The sequence below is a fragment of the Strix aluco genome, chromosome 8 (assembly GCF_031877795.1).
Source record: "Strix aluco isolate bStrAlu1 chromosome 8, bStrAlu1.hap1, whole genome shotgun sequence".
NCBI lineage: Eukaryota > Metazoa > Chordata > Aves > Strigiformes > Strigidae > Strix > Strix aluco.
The window spans coordinates 7,634,921-7,654,820 of NC_133938.1; the positions used below are offsets into that span (position 1 = coordinate 7,634,921).

The window sequence follows — 19,900 nt, forward strand, 5'->3', positions numbered from 1 at the left end:
TACTGGAAAGCTCTAATGTATGTTGCTGTTTGGTCTGAAGTATAGTTACTTAAATAACGGCCCATGGAGAGCTAACTGCTTCATCCCGTGGTAGGAAAAGGAGGAGCTTGTAGCATCTACTAAACAAATCTTTTTTTTCCCAGACTTTTGGTTCATTTTTCTCAGTTGTACCTTTCTTTCTTCCCCTTCCATCACTGCTACCTGTGGGATCAACTCTGTTCCTCCAAGATAAACAGCTATAACTGCTACTTTAAATTTTCACTGTTCTGCCATAGAAGAACTGAGTGCTGAGAACTGACTGCACTAGCCAGGAAGTTACTAAAAGCTTGGAGCTAGTAATTACAAACTTTGCCTTGCTGGAGGAATTGCTGCAGTTGCTGACTGCTGCTTTCTGTCACTTTGTGACCCCCTTTGAAGCCATTTGCAACCCTTTATATATATAGCAATACTAGAAAAGCTCTTAATTCTTTTGAAATTTGAGTATTTTCATGTAATAAATCCTTTAAAATTTCATTTTTCCTGTAGGAATTTTTTGTGGCTTTACGACTTGTAGCGTGTGCACAGAATGGATTGGATGTTTCCCTGAGTAGTCTTAATTTGCCTGTTCCTCCACCAAGATTTGTAAGATTTCATTTTTTAATTGAACATATCAACTCATTAATAAGAACTGCTTTTGAGTGAACAATTAGGAAGGTTTGGTATAAATGCCAAACACTTCTGAAAGTGATGTTGTAGGGCAACAGAGCCATACAGCAGGGGAAAATTAAGGAACATGGTGTAAGAATAAGGTGCTACATGTTCTAGTGGGGATTTGCATATAAAAGTGTGTGTAATTTGAATATGTATATATGGTATTTGTTCTATTAGTGTTGTCCTAAATGGAAGAAACATTTTAAATATCTTACTCTAAATTTTGATATCCTTAAATAACTTATGAGTGACTAAAATGCGGTTCTGGCTTGGCTTTGTGAAGGAGCACCTTTTCAAATAAGGGAGTGGTTTTGCAAGGCTGGAACCATGTCTCTTTTAATGTGGGTTTTTTCTTGTTTTTCCTTAGACTGATACTAGTAGTCCTTTGCTACTCAGTGGAACAGCATCAAGTGATGTACCATGGGCTGTTAAGGTAAACTAAAGATCAGGCTATTACCTAGAGCTATGATGTGGTTTGCAAGAAAACATAAGTCTGAGAAAAATATAATGCTACTGGTAGCTATAGTTTATAAAGTGTGATAAATTACCATTCATGGTAAATCTGTAATTGAGCTATTAGGCCTAATTTGATAAAACCACTTGAAATTCCTTCATGTTTAGAAATGGGGAAGGAAAAAAAAAAAAGAATAGTTACCTGAAGCCATGAAAATAACTGAAGAATAAAACTCACTGAGTTTCGAACTACTCCTTCTTAGGCTATGAGTGTGACTGTTTCCATAAGTAATATTTTTTCTTCTGCGCCTGCAGCTGGAAGACAAGGCCAAGTATGATGCTATTTTTGACAGCCTAAATCCTGTGAATGGACTGTTGTCAGGTGATAAGGTGAAACCTGTACTCCTTAACTCAAAACTGCCAGTGGATATCTTAGGACGAGTAAGAATATCTTTCTTCTTAATTGTTAATTCACAAATAGTAACTGTGCTACACTCAGCAATGTCTCTCTCTCAAATTGAAGATTTGTAGTAATGAACCTAACTATTGAATACTATCTTATGGAGTGGCCACACAGGTGTAACTATTAAACTGTGTAAAAAAAAAAAAAAACCAAAAAAAAAACAAACCAAAAAAAAACCCACCCCAACCAAACAAATTGATTGCCTCTTCCTGCAGTGTATCAGTTATGTATTCTTTAACACTTTGTTTAGGGCAGGGTGCTCTTAGTGTGCTCTGTCTCCAACTTAAGAATCTCTCTTCTGTATGGTTTATATGAATGTAAGTTGCTCACTGAAAACTGATGCTATTAATCTTAATAGAACTTAGGATATGGTGGAGGGAGGCTGTTCTCACATTTGTTTTCAATGAGGTTTTAAATAGGAAACTGCTGCATTTCAGGCAAACATCCCTATATTCTATTTTTTTATTGGTAGGTGTGGGAATTAAGTGATATTGACCGTGATGGAATGTTGGATCGAGATGAGTTCGCAGTTGTAAGTATCTTCTCCCTCGTGGGATTTTTGAAAGCCTAATGGCAGAGGTTTAAAATAGATGCATTGCATATTAATTTTTGACTGTTCGCGTGGCTCATTTATTGCCTTTATTCAGTGACCTTAATCAAGATTTAGTACTATTGAATGTTTCTGTCAGTTTGTTGAATGTCTCTCAATACACAGCAGTAACTTTCTTTGTGGGCTAAATGAGCCATTAAAAACTTAGACCTGTGATCTGCTGTCCCATGAGAGAATGAGTGTTTTCACAGAAAAAGTTTTACCTTAGCCTTCGGTGTTTATAGGACTTAAATACCTCAAGACACCTTTGAGGAAAATGTTAAAGAAATTATGTATACATTCTTCAAAAGTTCCTAACAAGTTAGAATTTTAACACTATTAGTGCCAGGACTGATGAAATAATATAGAAGTGGTAAATAAGTTTCACTTCCCCCAAGCGATAGCAAGTGAGAAGAGAGTGGGAAGCTCTTACTTTTGAAGACTGTGTAAGTCTTGAATGCTATAGTAACCACGCATCAACTTTTTCTCAAAACTTTCAGCTTGTTTTTGCATGTAAGTGAATTGAAGAGGAAGAAATTATGCATTCGCTCTGGAGGAGAGGGTTTCATTTTATGTAGAGAACTATCAAACCTAACTTTAAAGGTTTGGAAAAGCTAACAAAATATCTTAACTGCACTCTGCGCTGCGAGAATATTGAAAAAGTAACACGGTCTTTCTATCCTCAGGTGGGACTAAAGCCAGCCTTTAATTTTAATTTCTACAAATTAAACTTTTCCTCATCCTTTCAGAGTCAAAATTAAAAAATAAAATAAAAAGAAAATTAAAAATACCTGTTTAGTTGCCAAGAATGGATGTTATGGACAGCATCAAAACCTTCGTTTGTTTCTTCGTAATATGAATATGTTTATTTTTCTTCTGTCTTGTATCTTTTTGAGAAAGGATAAAAGTGTAAAAATTGCTTTCTTGAATATTGTTCTGGTCATCTTCAAACACCTATATGCTTCATTTCTTTTGAAACCAATTCCTTTAAGACCGTAGTAGTTAACCGTTGTTATACTTGATTTCTTGTGTTTATGCTGTAATTCTTCAGACTTTCAGCTTTGACATCAGAGGATTGATATGCTCTAGGGAAATGTTTCAGATAAATTAAATTGATAATCTGTAAAGTATTATAGAATTTCTTTAATATGCAGTTCTGTATCTTGAACAACAGTCATAGCATTATTAAAACGTACAACCACAACAAAAGAATAGATAAGTGGAGTGATTCCTGGAAAAACAGTGAATACCTTAATTGTTTGAAGTGTTCCCTCAAAATTCCACAAGTGGTGGTACAAGCTTGGTAATATTTAAGAGAATCATTTTAATGTTCTAAAAGATACTGAACTTCATTTGCTAAACACTGTACCTCAGAAGAAAGTAGTAATGAAAAACACAGGTCAGAAGGCAATAAGCTGCAATTCAGTTGAGAGGACTTGTAAAGGAGAAACATAATGAAAAAGTGTTACCAAGTTATTTTATTTAAAATATATATATTTATATCTTTGCGTCCACACACTTTGTTTTCTTGTCCAGGCCATGTTTTTGGTGTACTGTGCTTTGGAGAAAGAACCAGTGCCAATGTCCTTGCCTGCAGCTTTGGTGCCACCATCCAAGAGAAAACCTATTAGTGTTCCCGGAGCGATGCCATTAATTCCATCTTCAACATCCACCAAAGAGTCTCATCAGTCCTTGCCACCTGTAGGCATTTTAGCTGCCAAAACACCATTAACGCAGGTATAGTTTTGAAGTTACTTGGAGTTAGAAGATTTCTGCTCTTAATGCTGTGTTCTGGAGACTGCCTGTATGAAGACTCTTGATACAAGTTTTTAGCTTCCTTTTTGCCCTGTTGAATGATGAATTTGAGGAGGCTGATGGAAAGACAAGGTGGAGAGTTATGAAATCTATCTTGTTCTGCTTTTTCTAAATGTCTTCAGATCCAAACGGTTGGATAGAAGTCTATTATTTAGTAAAGATTTTGAAGATATTATTTAAATAAATTATTTCAAGGCATTAATCTCAACCTAAAGGTCAGAATATTAAGAAAACAGTTAAAAATGTAGTCCAGGTACACATCTGTAGAACGTAAGTCTTCTGGCTGAAGACTGATTTGAATATGAACAAGTTTTCAAAACAAATTGTGGCAGGCATGTCTCTGCAGTTGTATCTGCATGCATGCAATTTGAAGAAGACATTAATGAAAATGGAATAGATAAATGCAAGTAATGGGAAAAGGAATCAAAAGGTCTGACGTATCTACATAAACACATGAGATTTGGTGTTTGTTCCAAATGTGATTCTTAATAAGCTTGACACCTCCCACCCCCACCAGCATCTTATTTAATCCTGGTCATTTTAGAATCCAGAATTTGGGAAAATGTCTTTCCAAGTCGGTTAAGTTACTTGTTCTATTAAAAAGAAGAAGAAATTGAGAAGGGGATCAAAGGTAAAAACTGCAGTACTTAATACATAAGATACTGCTTGGACATTTGGTTATCCATATCTGAGTAGTCATCAAGAAACAGGCATCTTAATTCTGGAGGTGCCAAGGTTTTCATCTGACAATTTACTTGACTGATGGTAAGTCTTGCTGTATGTATTACAAAGAAGTGCTGTTCTGGATGAATGTTTCAGTGTATGTTTTGTGTACACCACCATTTGGAAATCATCTGTTGTGTACAGCACCATTTGGGATTCATGGTGTACAGCACCATTTGGGATTCATCTGTTCAGTGGTGCTGTACACAAAACATACACAAACAGTTTATGGGATTCATCCGTACAAGAACACACTATAAGTTCCCACTATTGGGATTCATCAGCATGTCCTTGTATGCTGAAATTAATTAGTGTTCATAAGCATGCACTTAAAGCTCTTCTGACTCAAAAACATCTTTATAGTAGCTTAGTGTTTGGAAAAATTGCTGAAGTAAGAGAAGTGGCTCTAATTCCTGCCTTTACCTTGATTGGAGGTAAATTCTGCAATTTAGAATGTGCCAACTATTAACAGTCTGGGCTTGAGCAGTTCTTCAGTCCCTCTGGCTAAAACTCTCCAGCTGTGTAAAGAGGAGTAAAATTGATAGAGCAGACAGTAAGCAGGACTGTGACTGAGCACAGTGATGAGGGCACAACCCTATGCTGGGAGGACATCTGGGCTCTGGGGAATACTTTTAAAGCATAGGCAAGGAGGTAGAGCAATACCAACCAGCCTTGGTGCTTCACTGAGGTGTAAATACTTTGCTTGTGAATCTCTGTGCATCTCTATTCTGGAGAATAAAACTGGTTCATGAACTAGGCAGCTATATCACTTTTTAAATCTGTGCTGTAGTCCTTGAATTATGTAACTCTGAAAGTAACTATCTGAAAAGAGAACTGCCTATATCTTAGTATTGTGGTTTTCCTGTTGTGTGTTTTTTTTTTTTTTTTCCCTTCCATCCCCACCCCCCTTCAGTGGGTTGTATCGCCTGCAGACAAAATTAAGTATGATGAGATCTTTGTGAAAACTGACAAGGACATGGATGGATTTGTGTCAGGTGTGGAAGCCAGAGAACTATTCTTGAAGACAGGACTGCCTTCCGCTCTTCTTGCACATATCTGGTAGGGGTTTTTTTCCATGACAGCTGTTTAGACGATGGCATGGTTCTCGCTCCTTCCTAGCACTTTTCAAGAAAAGTGCTATGTTGACATTTCTGGAAAGTGAAAGGTTGGGTTGGGTTTTTTTTATATAATAGCATGGCCCTGTATAAGCAGTGGTAACTTACTTCTACTTTTGGAGAGAAATGGGGGGAAAACAGGTTTATGCTATGCATCATGTCTTAGGAGAGTATGTAAAGTGCCTGAACACAGATTGTTACAAGCAAATACTGCACTTCAGCTAAACCCGTGTATTTAAGGCATCATAGTGTTGCTGTGTATCTAAACGCTGATACTATCTATGTACTGCCAAAGAGAATTATCTGTATAAAATTCTTAGCATGCGAGACTTATGGCCCATCTGATTCTACAACTTACTTGTCTTTCATTACAGCTGGTAATGACACCCGCTGCTTTTTAAATTCTTTCCCCACTATAAGCTATTGTGAGGGCTCTCTGATAGGAAAAATTTCTTTTTTTTTTTTTTTTTTCTTTTTCCCAAGGTATGATTAACACAACCTCTAATTTAGAAAAATTTAGATAAATTTGTGTTGGCTGTGAAAAGTTCTTTAATTTAGAAGGAACTTCAGTTATAGTGACTTGGGTGTTGTTAGTGACTTACAGCCCTGATTCTGTGTTTCACCAGATCAGAACTTACTGTAACAGAGCTGTGGACCTTAGCATGCAAAGAGAAAGTTGTTGTGTATGTTTGAGTAATGTTTCCTATTTATTACCATGCCTTACTTCTATATTGCTTTTTTTTTTTTTGGAGATGTACACTAGCAATTTTCACATTTTTAAACGGCAGCAAGTACAATAAACAGGGCTGTACTTGCAGAAATGAGGATTTGATTTATTTCATGTGCATTTCTGTACAGGGCTCTCTGTGACACGAAGGACTGTGGAAAGCTTTCAAAGGAGCAGTTTGCTTTGGCTTTCTATTTAATTAATCAGAAGTTAACAAAGGGCATTGATCCACCTCAGGCTCTGACTCCAGAGATGATTCCACCTTCAGACAGGGGTGTCAGTTTACAGAAGGTAAGGATGGGTTGGGCATTTTTGGTTTAAATCTCAAACAAAGAATGTTAATTTCAAGGGCTACACAAGAAGCGCCTCAAGTACTGGCATACCTTAAATTTATCGTAATATCCGGAAGAAAACAAGTCTTAAGTGCAAAGAATTGACAAAAAACTGTTCCATCCATGGTTCAAAATGAAGCTGTCATTTATTACGCCTGCCAACCAAGCGGAGAGATCTTATGTTGAGAAAGCATTTTCTGTTTTGAAAGATAGTCCTTCTACTGCCTATCTAAAGAAACCTTTAGTTTGCATCTGAAATAATACACACAAGTTCAATGTTTTTCTCTTAATGTGTTCAGTTACCTTTTTTTTACATTGATCTTTTTTAAGAAGTCTAGAAACAATGTGAACTAAATAAAGTTTAGAATTATATATTTAAAGTTTTAAAAGTAGACAGTCTTCCATTTTTTACTTCACAGATAGTTTAAATGTCTTCATAGTCTGTTGATTGCCATCTATCTTAATCCAGCAGTAGACTGTACCTCAGCAGTTCAAGCTGTATTTATCAGAATGGTAGAGGTTCATCACAAATTCTTACTTGTTTTACACATCATGAAGTCTGATGTGAGTTACCTTTTCTTGGTTGTGCAAAACATTGACCTAATTCTACAACTTTCTTAAACAGAATGAAAAATTCGCACCTGAAAAAATGAAACTCAAAATTTGGCACTACTTTTGAGTTTCTGTAACTGGTATCTAATTTCCTTTTACATTCTGTTTTTAAAAAGTAATTGCTTTATTTGCAACTCTACTAATCTTTTTTGTATGTTTGCTTTCCTTTCTATGTCTCTTCTAGTTTGGACTGTTTTTTCCATTCTGCACCACTCTGCTTTTCATCCTTATTATTCTGTCAGTTTGTTAACTCTGCTTTCTCAAGGTTAGAGAATCTTTGCTTTTCTAATATTTACTGTCTGTTGGTTTAATAATGAACATCCTTCTAAAACTCTTACATAATCACTGAAATAGCACAGCACTTCTCTGAAGTGTCACAGTATGTTGCAATCTCAAATTATTGCTGATTTCCAGTGTTGCTCATCTGGAAGAACCTCAGGGTTCTTCCTTGAATCCAGACTTCTGTGGCTGTTACCTGTTGGTAGTATGTGCTGCTTAAACTTAAAAGAGAAAATGCTATGTCTTTTCCTGTTGAAATTGCTGGGGAAGTGGTGGCAGAGTAGTAGCCTGATGCGACAGTTGGCAGTTATCATTAGGACTAATACCCATGGTTTTACTGATTATACTGCAGAAAAGTTAGTGATTAGAACAAATTGGTTTGGATCAGTGTTGGTTACTGCTATTTTGTGCATGTAAATTGTTTTTGTAGAACTCTCAAAGACATCAGTGTGGAGTTTTTTTGCATTATTAACATAAACGATAAAAGTACGAATATTGTGAAAGAAGGTAAGTTAGCTTTTACTTAACTCTGTAAATCCTTATCAAGAACTTGTTTTACTAGATTAAGCTGAACCTTCAGCTCATTTTGAGGTTTTTCAAAAAAGGTGTTGCCTTATTGGTATGAAAGAATCTGTCCCAAGATTATTGCTCAAGAATTGAACCCAAAGGATAATGAGTAGGCAGACATGGCTGGTTTTCCTGAAGCGGTGTGGGTTACACTGTAAAAAGCACAAAAACTTAGGCTTCATCTTCTGAATTGGCCAATATGAAGGTAGTAGCAGAAATATCAGTAAGTATAACCGTAATCCATTATGTTTCTTAAGCAGGGAAAGTTCACTTGTGATCCTTCTTGGTAGATATTCAGAATGCATATGTATGTATATTGCTGTTATCCAATGGTTGGTTTCCTTACAGAATTTTATTACCACAGTAGTGTAACTTCTATTTCAGTTTTGGGCCTGAATGGGATACAGTAACAGTCTAGTACTTGTTGCTGTGTTTCTTTACTTGGAACCTAGTTTGTAGTCACCAAATTGCATTTGCGTTACCAGCCATAAAACTTAAACTTACATGCAAGTTCCTCTTAAAGAATTTTGACAGGAGTCTTCTTACTATTTTGAGTTAAAAACTCAAAGCATTGTTTGCATGCATGTTGCAGTGTAGTAAGTGGCAGCAAATAGCTCTAACCTTCATCTTTGTTAACTTGTATATTGAAGCTAAAAATGTTGGCTTTCTTATTCCTCCCCCACACTAGTTCTCCTGAACAGTTGAAAATAAGATTGAACTACATTTTCTTCAAGTTTGATGCTGGCGTTGGTGTGCAGAATTTCTTTAACTGATGAGAGGAGGAGGCCTGGAAAGAATTTGTACTTGTAACTAATAGTTCTGTATTTTCCTTCTGTCCCTTTCCTAGAAGAAATAAAAACTTTCTTGTTGGAACACCATGAGCAACTCTGCAAAGCTCTTGTGCAATTCCTTTAGATCAGGATTGAACATCATAGCTATTTTCCCCATTTGAGAAGCTATACAGGAACCAGTTTAAGAATAGCTGTATGGGCTTTTTTAATTGTCGGTTCATGCTGTTTGTTCTAGTAAAATATGCACAAATAATCTATAGTTCTGCCGAATAATATTCTCTGCCACAGTGTTCTCAGGTGTACCGTGTAGGTCTTTAGGTCTTTTCATGGACTCTTGGTTTTTAGTATTTTTTTTCCCGAGAGTATAAGCTTGAATAAACACGTAGTTAATATCATCTTCATTTACATTTAGAGAAACCTCAGCAATTAAGGACTTTTTTGTTATTTTGGGTGTGTCACTTGTCTTTTTTAAGTATAAGTATATACTTTTCCTCTGAACTTTGTGTTTGTCCTGGGTGACTTTAATCAAGACTTGAAGGAACTGATGTATTTATAAAATGCAGTTACAGTGACTGGGCTTCCTAAACATGTTCATGTTGTGATAAGGCACAGTAGAACAGTTACAGCATTTGATAATTTGTGTCTTCAGCATTTGTTCTATAGTCATTTATGTATAGTTTTCTTAAACAATTTGTATTACAGTCATCTTACTATAAAGACATTAAGTAAATGGGAACTCATGGGTGTAACTTACCTATGACTTTGTATTATTCAGTGCTCTGGAGGTTCATGTTAAACAACTCAATGTCACTTAAAGCACTGCAAATAAGTGTCTATACTCTGCAGTAGGAGGATCACCAAGGTGAAGAAATATAAATATAGAAGTAGTAAACAAACCAATCCACTCTTAAATTAATGTTAGGAAGCCAGGTAAATGTTAACTGCAAGATAAATCTCATTTTAGAACCAGTTTTTTTTTTTTTTTTTTGTACGATCAGGTAGTCCTGTGCTTTTGTGGAAGATGTCTTCAAGAGGTTACAGGAGACAGACTCTCTTTGAATTAGTAGATGCCTTGGATGTATCTTGTGTTCTGTTAGTATAGCATCTGGACTGTTTTGGGTGGTTTAAGATTGAAGATTTGAAATACAGTGCTACCAACAGTTGTTACAACAGGATAGCTCCTGCTGTCACAAAAAGTAAAGTGAATATAGTTGTTGGACAGCATAAACTATAAACTAACAGTATTTATTTTTATCTTTCAGAGTACTCAAGGACCGAATTCTGTAGCAGATTTTTCTGCAATTAAAGAACTTGATACATTAAACAACGAAATAGTAGACCTGCAAAGGTAGGTAAAGGAGGAATAGTCATAGTGGCCTTGGATTCAGTTGTGCTACTTATTGCTTTTTAAAAACCAATTCAGTGCATAAGAGAAGACCAGGTGGTAATAGTCTGCTTTGCGAAAATAAATAGTTAGGACGTCTGTAAATGTCTGTAATACTGTTTAACTCTAGTACTCTTTGCTAACTTGGATGAGTGCATTTAATAACGGCAAGACGCTGAAAGGTCTGTCCATCATGTCTTCTGGGCATGTTTCAGAGAGCTGCGTGTGTTAGCATCCTGAGATGGAAATATTCTCTCTTTATTAGCAGATGAAAATGGAGCAGATCTTTAGGATGCTGGAACCATTATATAAATTGGTATTAGTTGTCTTTGATTTGTAGTGGGAATTTTAAGGAGTTTTTTTCTAGTGGCAGTAAGGAAGTGAGATGGAAAAGATTAAGAAGTGTGTAGGGTAGGGAGTGGGAAGATGACACTTTGTATGTGGACCTCTGCTAGGGTTTTGATGGTGATAAAGATGGACATGCTTCTCTTCAGTAAAATAAACTGTTTTACTGAGAAAAATTGTTTTAATTTGAGGTCTGCAGACCCTTGGATTCCATTAACTATTTCTAAGGTAATTAAGGTGATGACTTCAAGTGACCAAGAAAATCAAGTTCGTATCGTCTTCGGCATACTCTCAAGACATAGCAGATATTTTTCTTCAGTGGTTTTTTTTTTTTTGGCACTATCATAGATCTCCTGGAAATTCTATTAAGAACAGTTAATTCTACTATTTTATAAGTGAGGGTGCTTTGTCATGATGAAATCTGCCTGTCTTATTCATGTCACTTGCAGGACTGATTTAATTTGGCAATGTGTCAAAGCACAGTCTGTTTCCTAAATACGTAAATGTTTTTTCACTTAAACTGCTTATCCTCCCTCTTATTACTCCCACTGCCTCCTCACTTCTCCCTGCTCTGCCTTCCTTGGTTGTTCTTCAGGTTGTATTAATTCCAGTTTGGGGCTCTCACATTTATTAACCTGAAAAATGATTTACAACCATGTATATTTGATGTTAGTATCTTAGAGGGAAACAAATTGTTCACTAGCATGAATTTTTAGATTAAGTTGGTTTTCAGTAGGGGAGCTTGCAGCCTAACAGGCAAGCCAGTCTGTTTATGTCTTGTTTTCCTTTGTTGCTGTGAGGTATGAAGGAACCATGGCCTTTGGAAAGTCATTGCTTCCATTTCTTCAGTGGCAAATATACTTGGACAGTTATTTAAGACACATTTGATACTAGAGAGATTGTTGAAGATATGGTAGGGACAACTAATAGTATGTATTTATTTTTAGAAAGGGGAAGCTTACTTTGATATGATTTAGAGGTTCAGAACAGAACTGGATTAATAGTCAGAGGCTTAAGCCTGTATCCTCAGACTGTAAGAGGTTTGTGTGGATTCATTGAGAATGCCTAGCAAACTCTCAATGTCATAAAGTGAGTTGTGACTCAGGTAAAATTTTTTCATTTTTATTTTTTTTTCAAGAAAATTATTTTTTAATTACTTGGAAATGCTTTAGCCGCTGTAGAAAAGTTATTTTGGTAGCAGAGTAAATGTTACTTTTCTCTTCCTTAAGCACAGGTGGCAATGTTAGGCAACAGATTAATTTTTGTGGTAAATGTAGGAAACTTTTTTCATCTTTGGCAAATCCACATTTCTGTTATAACTGGTGAAGTACACTTTCAGTCTTGATAGTTGTCATATAAAAATGTAATTTAAACTTAAGTTATTTTTATTCATTATTAAACAAGATGTATTCAGCTGTTGAACACAATATATAATAATTCTAGTCCATGATTCCATTGAGAAGTATCCATGAGAGCTGCATTTTTGGGACCTAATAATAGAAATTGAATCTATTTTTGAAGTGCACTTTAAAAAAAAAAAAAAAAAAAGGCAGCAGAGGAAATGCTCAAAAGAATGACAATGTGTAGAAAACACAGCTTTTTGAGAGACTGAGCAAAGAATACAGGCGTGATGTGCTTGTGGCTCAACAGTTTGTATGGGAAAAATTTCTGGTAGCTAATAGCTTTTTAATGTAATTCAATAAAAACCATGTTAGGAAGGTGGAGATTGAGGATCAGATGAAAAATAAAATGCAGAATGCTTATTAGTGAGGATAATTCCCTTCTGGTAGGGGGAATGATTTGCCTAGGGACGTTGTGGAATCTGCATCATTTTGAGCCTGTCAGCACTGCTGCCTGTAAGTTCTGTTTCAGTTGCACTATATTTTTAGAAAGCTATTTGAAGCTTTTTTGATCAGCATTGTGGGAGGCTAGACCAGATGTTCTTAATATTCTTTTTTGAGCCATAAAACCTTTTTCTTCCCCAGCAAACCCTGCTTTTGTGCATTCAAAGCTATCTATGGCCCACAAATCAGTGGAATTTCTTCAAGCTTTACCAATACTACATTCTTCTCTAAGCGTGTTAAGTAGTTGAGCTTAGCTTAGTGTATATCTCACCAGAGGGGCCATCCTTAACATATGCTGGACAGCAACAGTTACACTGTCTTGAATGTAAACGAGGTTAAAAGGACCATAAAGCTGGTGAATTGGTGTCTCAAAAGTAAGGAAACAGCAAAATGTCCCCAGAAAAAAAGGGCAACCTCTCCCTGCCATAGACTTGTATCGAGCCTTTGTTTCAAAGTGCAGAGATCTACAGCTTCTTAACAAACCAATGGTAAGAATTTTAATGTAGGCTAGATTATGTCTTCTAATCTCTGGTTTGAAAGTAACTGAGCTGTTGCAGCTGAAAAGGTTGGGGGCACAAAGAGGAGAAGAAACAAGGCAAACCCTAGGCATTTTTTCCAGCATTGCCAAACTGAAGTACTACTACACTAGGAATTCCCAAAGTTACCAATGTATGTGAAGATAAGAAATGTTGGGCAACTGTGAGTGTAGATAATGCTACCAGCTCTGTGAGTAGTCATCTGTCACTTATGGAAAAGAACTATATGTAACTAAGGTGGTTTGAAGCATTGGCCATCAAGAAGCCTGGCCAGGGTTGTTTCATGTTTGGCTTGAATGCTTCTACTGACATGGGGACTCTGCCGTTGTCAGCTATAACAAATATTTGCAGTGTGCTGACTCCCATTTATAAATTACTCCATTCAAAAATTAGTATAAAACTTATGGATTTATTAAGATTATTCGATTGTAAATCATGAACTATCTGTATTGGAGAAACCATCTTATTAGTTTTCAGTTTTTCTTAATCATTGCTTCCAGTGTCTTTGATGTGAGGTTCTCCTGACTACTAATAAAATACATAGGGAAATTGCTTTGCTTTCATAAATTGACTTGAATTGGTTACCAGTTTCCTTTACTGGCAAGACCACAGTTCTTTTTGGGTTGTTTTCTTGTTTGGTTGTTTGGTTTTGGTTTGGGTTTTTTTGTTTGTTTGTTTGTTTTTTCCCAAGTGCTGATGTGGTAAGGGACTTTATGATCCAGGAAATCTGTCACATCCAATAAATCAATTTTGTTACTTGTTTTTGGTTCTTTCAGTTGCTGAGCATTCCTACAGGGGCATACCAGATAGTTTGTAAAAGAAATGGAGGCATTCAGAAGAATTAGTGAATTAAGTAGGTCTGTGTTGTCTTTTTTTTTTTTTTTTTTTTTTTGAAACAAAGACGCATTACTGGGTGGGGAGGAGGGGATGTGTTATGTGTAGACTATATACGCTCAGCTTGTTTTCCTTTTCTGGAGACTGCTGCCTAAGCTTTTCTTGTTCTGCCTGACAATACTTCTTTCACTTGATTTTTTTTTTTTTTTTTTTTCCAATTCATTGTTTGTGTTGTGATTTGGCCAGTGTAAGCTGCCTGTGGGTGGGTATTGTATCCTGTTGCTTGCTTAGCATAGTCCAGATTGGAAGGTTTAGGTACCTGGCTTTTGTTGAAATAAAAGGGAAGTGATCTTCATCTTTGACAGTGTCTTAGGCATGTCAGTGACAGTAATGTGCAAAGGCTGTTTATTAAAGCATACGCACCTGCTTGCATTTCTGTTTCCTGCTCAGTTTTCATACCAGAGCAGGAAAAATGACAAGTATTTGTTTACCTAGTCAGTTATTCTCTTTTATCTTCAATCAGGAATAATATGCCTGAATGTTTGCAGTGCTTGATGCGTGTCTGAGGCCTTGAAGGTATTTCTCAGCCTGACTTGTATTTAGATCTGTGGAAATGCTTTAATGAGATTGAGACCCTTTGTTCATGGAAAGTCACAGAAGGCAAAATCAGCTGAACTTGTTTCAACCCAGTGCTGCAATGCTTTAAATATTTAAGTGTAACTATGCTACAAATACTAGTTTATTGAGCTAGAGGAGTGTGCTATAGCTCTGATGGAAATGGTAAAGACCTGCTTAGAATTTCCATAATACTTTTTTTCTGATGAATGGAGAGTGAGGAACTTTATGAAACTTGAAGGTTCACACTTAAAAAAATAACTAGCCTTGTTCTTCAAAGTCTCTCTTTCCACATCTTTCCTTTGTCTTCCATTTAAACCTTCCCTTTGGGCACAATCAGCAAGTTGCTCTTCAATCAGATACTGAGATAATAATAGCAGAACATAATCTATAGTAATTATTTTTCAGAGCAAATGTTCATTTAAGATCTGTGACATCTGGATTTTTTTATTTTTAATTTTCCATTGTATGTGGTTTAGCAGTAAACAGTTCCTTAGCTTGAGTAGAGAGAGCTTAAAGTAGACCTGCTTTACTTTGGAGACAGAAATGCTTTCTTCTGTATTAGATAAAAGTAAACAATAAGACTAATAGTTTTAGATTGATTACCAGTCTGCTGCTATTAAATGTGAAGTTACCTTTATTTCAATATGTACTAGTAATATAATTTGATAGCTTTTCACTATGGTATTTCATGTAGAAAAGTTAGGTTTATTGTTGTTCAAGTTCTAACTTAATGTGTGTGCTGATTTATTAACAAAATCCTTATGAAAGTAAATATTTATGTACAGAAAATAGTGTTAAAACAGTAAAGCTTAATGCTTTTCTGCATCTGTGAAAGGAGAAAAGATTCCATATACTGTCTAGAGATAAACACTCCTGATTTTTTTAATAGTAACTCTTCTGAGTTGTATCTTGGGGGGTTTTTTTCCCTCCCTTTCTTCAAGCTATTGTTATGTCTGACTGCTAAGAATTTATTGATGATAATTCCCCTGTCATTCATAGACACTTTTAAACTTGAATAAATGTCTGTAGAGACAGACTTGATATGACACAGCAAATAACGGCGTATGGAGTCTCTGAGCAGATAGTGATTACAGCAAGCTAACCTTTCTTCTTCTGACTGAGCTTACCAACAGATACATCTAAAAATCTGATGGGCAAAGTCCATTAATCAGCTAGATTGGCCAGCTGGAAATGTTTTCTAGCTGCTGTTAGCATAAGAATTACTGTGTTTGCAGGGGTTAATAGATGGAATCTGATGCAATCCCTCCCACTTTTCCCAGCAGTTTTCATTAGACAAGTGCTCCATAGCAACAGTGAGATCACTGGAGACAGTATTTCATTGATTTCTCCCTCCCGCCCCCTTCCATTTTTGAGCCATTCTTATCACTGAAGTGCAGTTGGGTGAAAAGACGGGGGTTTTTATGCAGAACACTTATGTGGGCTTCTGTCTTGTAAATAATTTGGAAGGCAGAAATCCCTTACATCTTTTGTATTTCATGTTTCACTATGTATTTAAAGAGAGATACAGGTTTAGGGGGCTGGATAACTGTACCTGCTGTAGCTGATGTTCTTAAGTATTCTTGCATTGTTTGCTGGTCTTCTAGGGAAAAGAATAATGTAGAGCAAGACCTGAAGGAGAAAGAAGATACCATCAAGCAGAGGACAAGTGAGGTCCAGGTAAATAAGACACAAAATTATTGTTCGGACACCTGATATTGCCCCATGTGGTGCTTTAATGGCAGTGGGATTACTGAGTCTTTAGATCACATCACTTATTCAGTAAAAAGAAAAAAATTGGTAGCTGAGACAAAGAATGTACGTTGAAGTGTATTTTCTATATGAATGTGGGTTGGTGTAGGTGTGTATATTTATATAAGTGTGCGAGTTCCTAGGATATGTAGCCTGCATGGAGTTTTAAATGAAAAATGTTACAAAGGAATAGATATCTTTTTCTTTTTTTTTTCTTTTTTTTTTTTTTCAGCAAGGCTAGCTAATGTATAACCAAAACTAAAGAAGACACTGTAGGACTGCAAATTAATAAACTTAAGTGGCTGAATTAAAAGGGCTTGTATATGGGGCTGCTTCTTAAGAGTCGCAGTAATTACCAGCTTGGGAGGAATGTTGCCTCCAGCTAATTTTTTGTAATATAAGTGAATTTTAGGCGTAATCTGTTCGGGGTTTTTATGTAAAAGGATGACATTGAATTTCCAGAATATTAGAAAATTTAAATTTTAAAAGTGTTTTGTAGGGATTAAATATTACACAGTCTGTATCAGTGTTTAGGGTGCTAACAGTCTAGCCAAGCTCTGAATTAAATGCTGCAAAGCAATATTTCAATTAAATTTTAAGCCGCAAAAGCAGCTGGACTTGCAGCTTTAAGAAAAATCTTCAGTGTGATATTTGATCACTTACATTTATTTTTACATTTATTTTGAGAATCTTTATTATTTTAAATAATCTTTATTTGATTAAGAGCAAATAATGCAAGATTTCTGCATTTTACTGTGTGTTGGGCAGGAAAAAAGCCAATGTGTTACAACCGTTGTGAATTTTGTGCTTGGCTATTTAATAACCTTAAAGCCTGGATGATAATTAATAGTCTGACCTTTCAGAAGATAATCAGATGCTGGCCTGTTAGTCGCAATGGCAGCCAGATTCAGCAGCTGCAGGAATGCATACAGAAGTTGCCCGTGTCTGTGGTTCTGCCCATGCATGCAACGGTCATTCCCCTTCCCACTCTGCTGATTGCCTTTTCACACTGTTAACAATTCTTATGGGTATTCCTGGTTTTGCGCACAGGATGATTTTGTTAGTGTGTTCTGGAATCTGTGTGTGTTCATACGAAGGTTGAGTTCTCTGGTGCCTTTGTACAAAAGGTATATAAAGCTAAGTAAAACCCTTACCTTTGATGTTATAGTATTAGTGTCATCTGTATATGTTTAGTGTTTGATAGTCAGCAGCATCACAGAATCAATTAAGTCATTGTATCTAGAGCAGTAATGTTGGAAGCAACTGTCTCGGGTCTTTAACCTCTTAGTGATCACACAAGCTATTTGTCTCTTGTTAAATATAGAGTTATAGAGTTCCATCGTCTAGAGAACAGTATTACAGGCTTGTCAGAAGAATGAGAAACGGTCAGGATCAAATAGGAAATGGCTGCAGCACTTATTTAAGCTGGTGGCCCTTTATTTCTGGTGCCTTTCTTGTTCCTGAATGTTGGAGGACCTGCATGTTTCAGGAAACTTTCTAGAACTTCAAAGAATAGTGGTGACAGACTGAGAATATTTTTACATCATGCTTTTTTCTTCTGGTTTCATTCTTAGTGGTGACATTTCTAAAGATGATGTACAAAACCAGTGCATTCTAATCTGCCACCTTAGATCAAGCTAGTTTCGTGGCGTCACACTCCAGGGTTTCTGATACCAGAATTACTTCCATGGACACAAATTGTAATCTCAAATATAGCCATGGTCTGTGATGGATCAAATTGGTTTGTATGGGAGGAGGGAAAGAACGACAGTTTTTTTTTTTTTTCTTCTATAAAATAATGTATATACTATGTAAATAGATGCTAAAAAGCAAAGACAGAACAAGAGTTGGAAGGAAAGCATGGCGTACTGATGGGTTTTAATGTGCTTTTTCAAATATCAACTCTTCAGTAGCGAAGATTAAGGACTGTTGTTTCTTAAAAAGTTATGGGCAAAATAACAAAGATCAAGAAACTTCTAAGGCACCATTTCCTTAACTTACTCTGTGACTGGATTAGCATTTTCATTTAAATATGAGAGTAATAAACTCAGAAATAAAACGTTCCTCTTGGCAGTAGAGAACTTTGTTTTACAGAGTTAATGTCTAACTAAAACATCAGTTTCTAACCACATACCAAGTGGCATCTGAAAATGTCTTTACCTGGCTGTCCCCTTGTTCTTTCATCCCCAGCCTGCTCTTCTAGACACAGATGTTGGAGCACAGTGCGTTTCAGCAGAGAGACACTGCCTCAGGCAGTGGGCTTTTGGACACATTCACAAGACTTTCATCTTGCATCTAGCCCTTCTCATGTATGGGCATGCTATGTCAGTCTACCTGCTAAGACTCTGAAATAAGTGGCGATTCTCCTGGCTTTCCCAACAATTACATGTTCCCTAGAATTTTATTGACGTGAAGTCAAAAGGTCTATGTTTTGCTTTTCAATGGGATACCGAAACTTTGTAAAGAAACTTTCAGAACAAATGCGTGTTACTCCTGAACAAAGCATCATATATCTTTACATCAACTGGGAAAAAAAATTAACTGCGTGTGAGACACTGCTTCAGAGAAGAGGGAGAGTGAAAAAAAGTGAAAAGTGTTTTGGGACTGTGGCCTTCTAAGTAGTCCAGAACATTTCTGGCCTTTTAGCTGCTATCTTCTTGTTGGCCTAAGTTTTCTTAAACAGGTTTACACTCTGAGTATCCCACTCAGCATTGGATTTTTCTCTATTCTTTGCTGCAGTGCACCAAAGCCATTAGAAAGTCAGTGAAGTTTAACTTTTATGTGCTCTTTCAGGCTTAACAGTTCTTAGCTCATGAATCGTTTTGAGAAGTACAGACTGGCAAGCCATTAAATCCTGGAAATACAGATCTCTAGACTTTATTTATCCTACACTACATTAGCATGAAGAGTTAAAAGGATCATAAATCTAATATAAAGATTACTATTACCATAAAAATGCTAGTTAGTACCACCTCAAATATGTTAATGATTTTCATATGCAGTCTCATTCCGTGCTTGAACATTAAGATGCTGCTTCTCTGAGGGTGTTACTTGAAATCAAAGCTTAATTGGAGCCTGTTTTACTTCATGAGAATGTGTCTTTGTGTATTATCTGCAGTTCTCTGTATTGTATCTATTCTGACCTTTAATTTTGGAGTGGTTATGTTGAAAGTGTCTGAGTTTTTGTTGGGTTTTTTTCCTTCTTTTCTCTTGTGGGAGCCATCAGGCTTAGTCAGGTCTCTTCAGTGCTTCTCTATGGCTGTGCCTAAGAGAGACACTGGGATTCAAGGAATGGTAGCAAGAGTGGAGGTGATCTATATTTAGCTTGTGTGTAAGTGAATTCTTGTTCTTTTTGGAGAAAGGAGATGGAAATCTCTTTAAGCTGTTACTTTTTTTCCCATTGCCTATGTTGAGTGTCAGCTGATACTTGCTTT

The 19,900-nt window shown here is 36.2% G+C and overlaps 1 protein-coding gene across 6 annotated transcripts in view; it reads left to right on the top strand.

Moving 5' to 3' along the window:
* Positions 1 to 19,900, top strand: part of EPS15 (epidermal growth factor receptor pathway substrate 15) — a 72,603-nt gene that overhangs the window by 34,493 nt on the left and 18,210 nt on the right. For all 6 annotated transcript variants that reach the window (XM_074832050.1, XM_074832051.1, XM_074832048.1 and 3 more), the window contains 9 exons: positions 526 to 621; positions 1,058 to 1,123; positions 1,459 to 1,584; positions 2,079 to 2,138; positions 3,732 to 3,932; positions 5,647 to 5,792; positions 6,707 to 6,866; positions 10,419 to 10,504; positions 16,322 to 16,394. In XM_074832050.1, the coding sequence (XP_074688151.1) occupies positions 526 to 621; positions 1,058 to 1,123; positions 1,459 to 1,584; positions 2,079 to 2,138; positions 3,732 to 3,932; positions 5,647 to 5,792; positions 6,707 to 6,866; positions 10,419 to 10,504; positions 16,322 to 16,394 (1,014 nt within the window). The remainder of the gene's footprint in view (positions 1 to 525; positions 622 to 1,057; positions 1,124 to 1,458; positions 1,585 to 2,078; positions 2,139 to 3,731; positions 3,933 to 5,646; positions 5,793 to 6,706; positions 6,867 to 10,418; positions 10,505 to 16,321; positions 16,395 to 19,900) is intronic.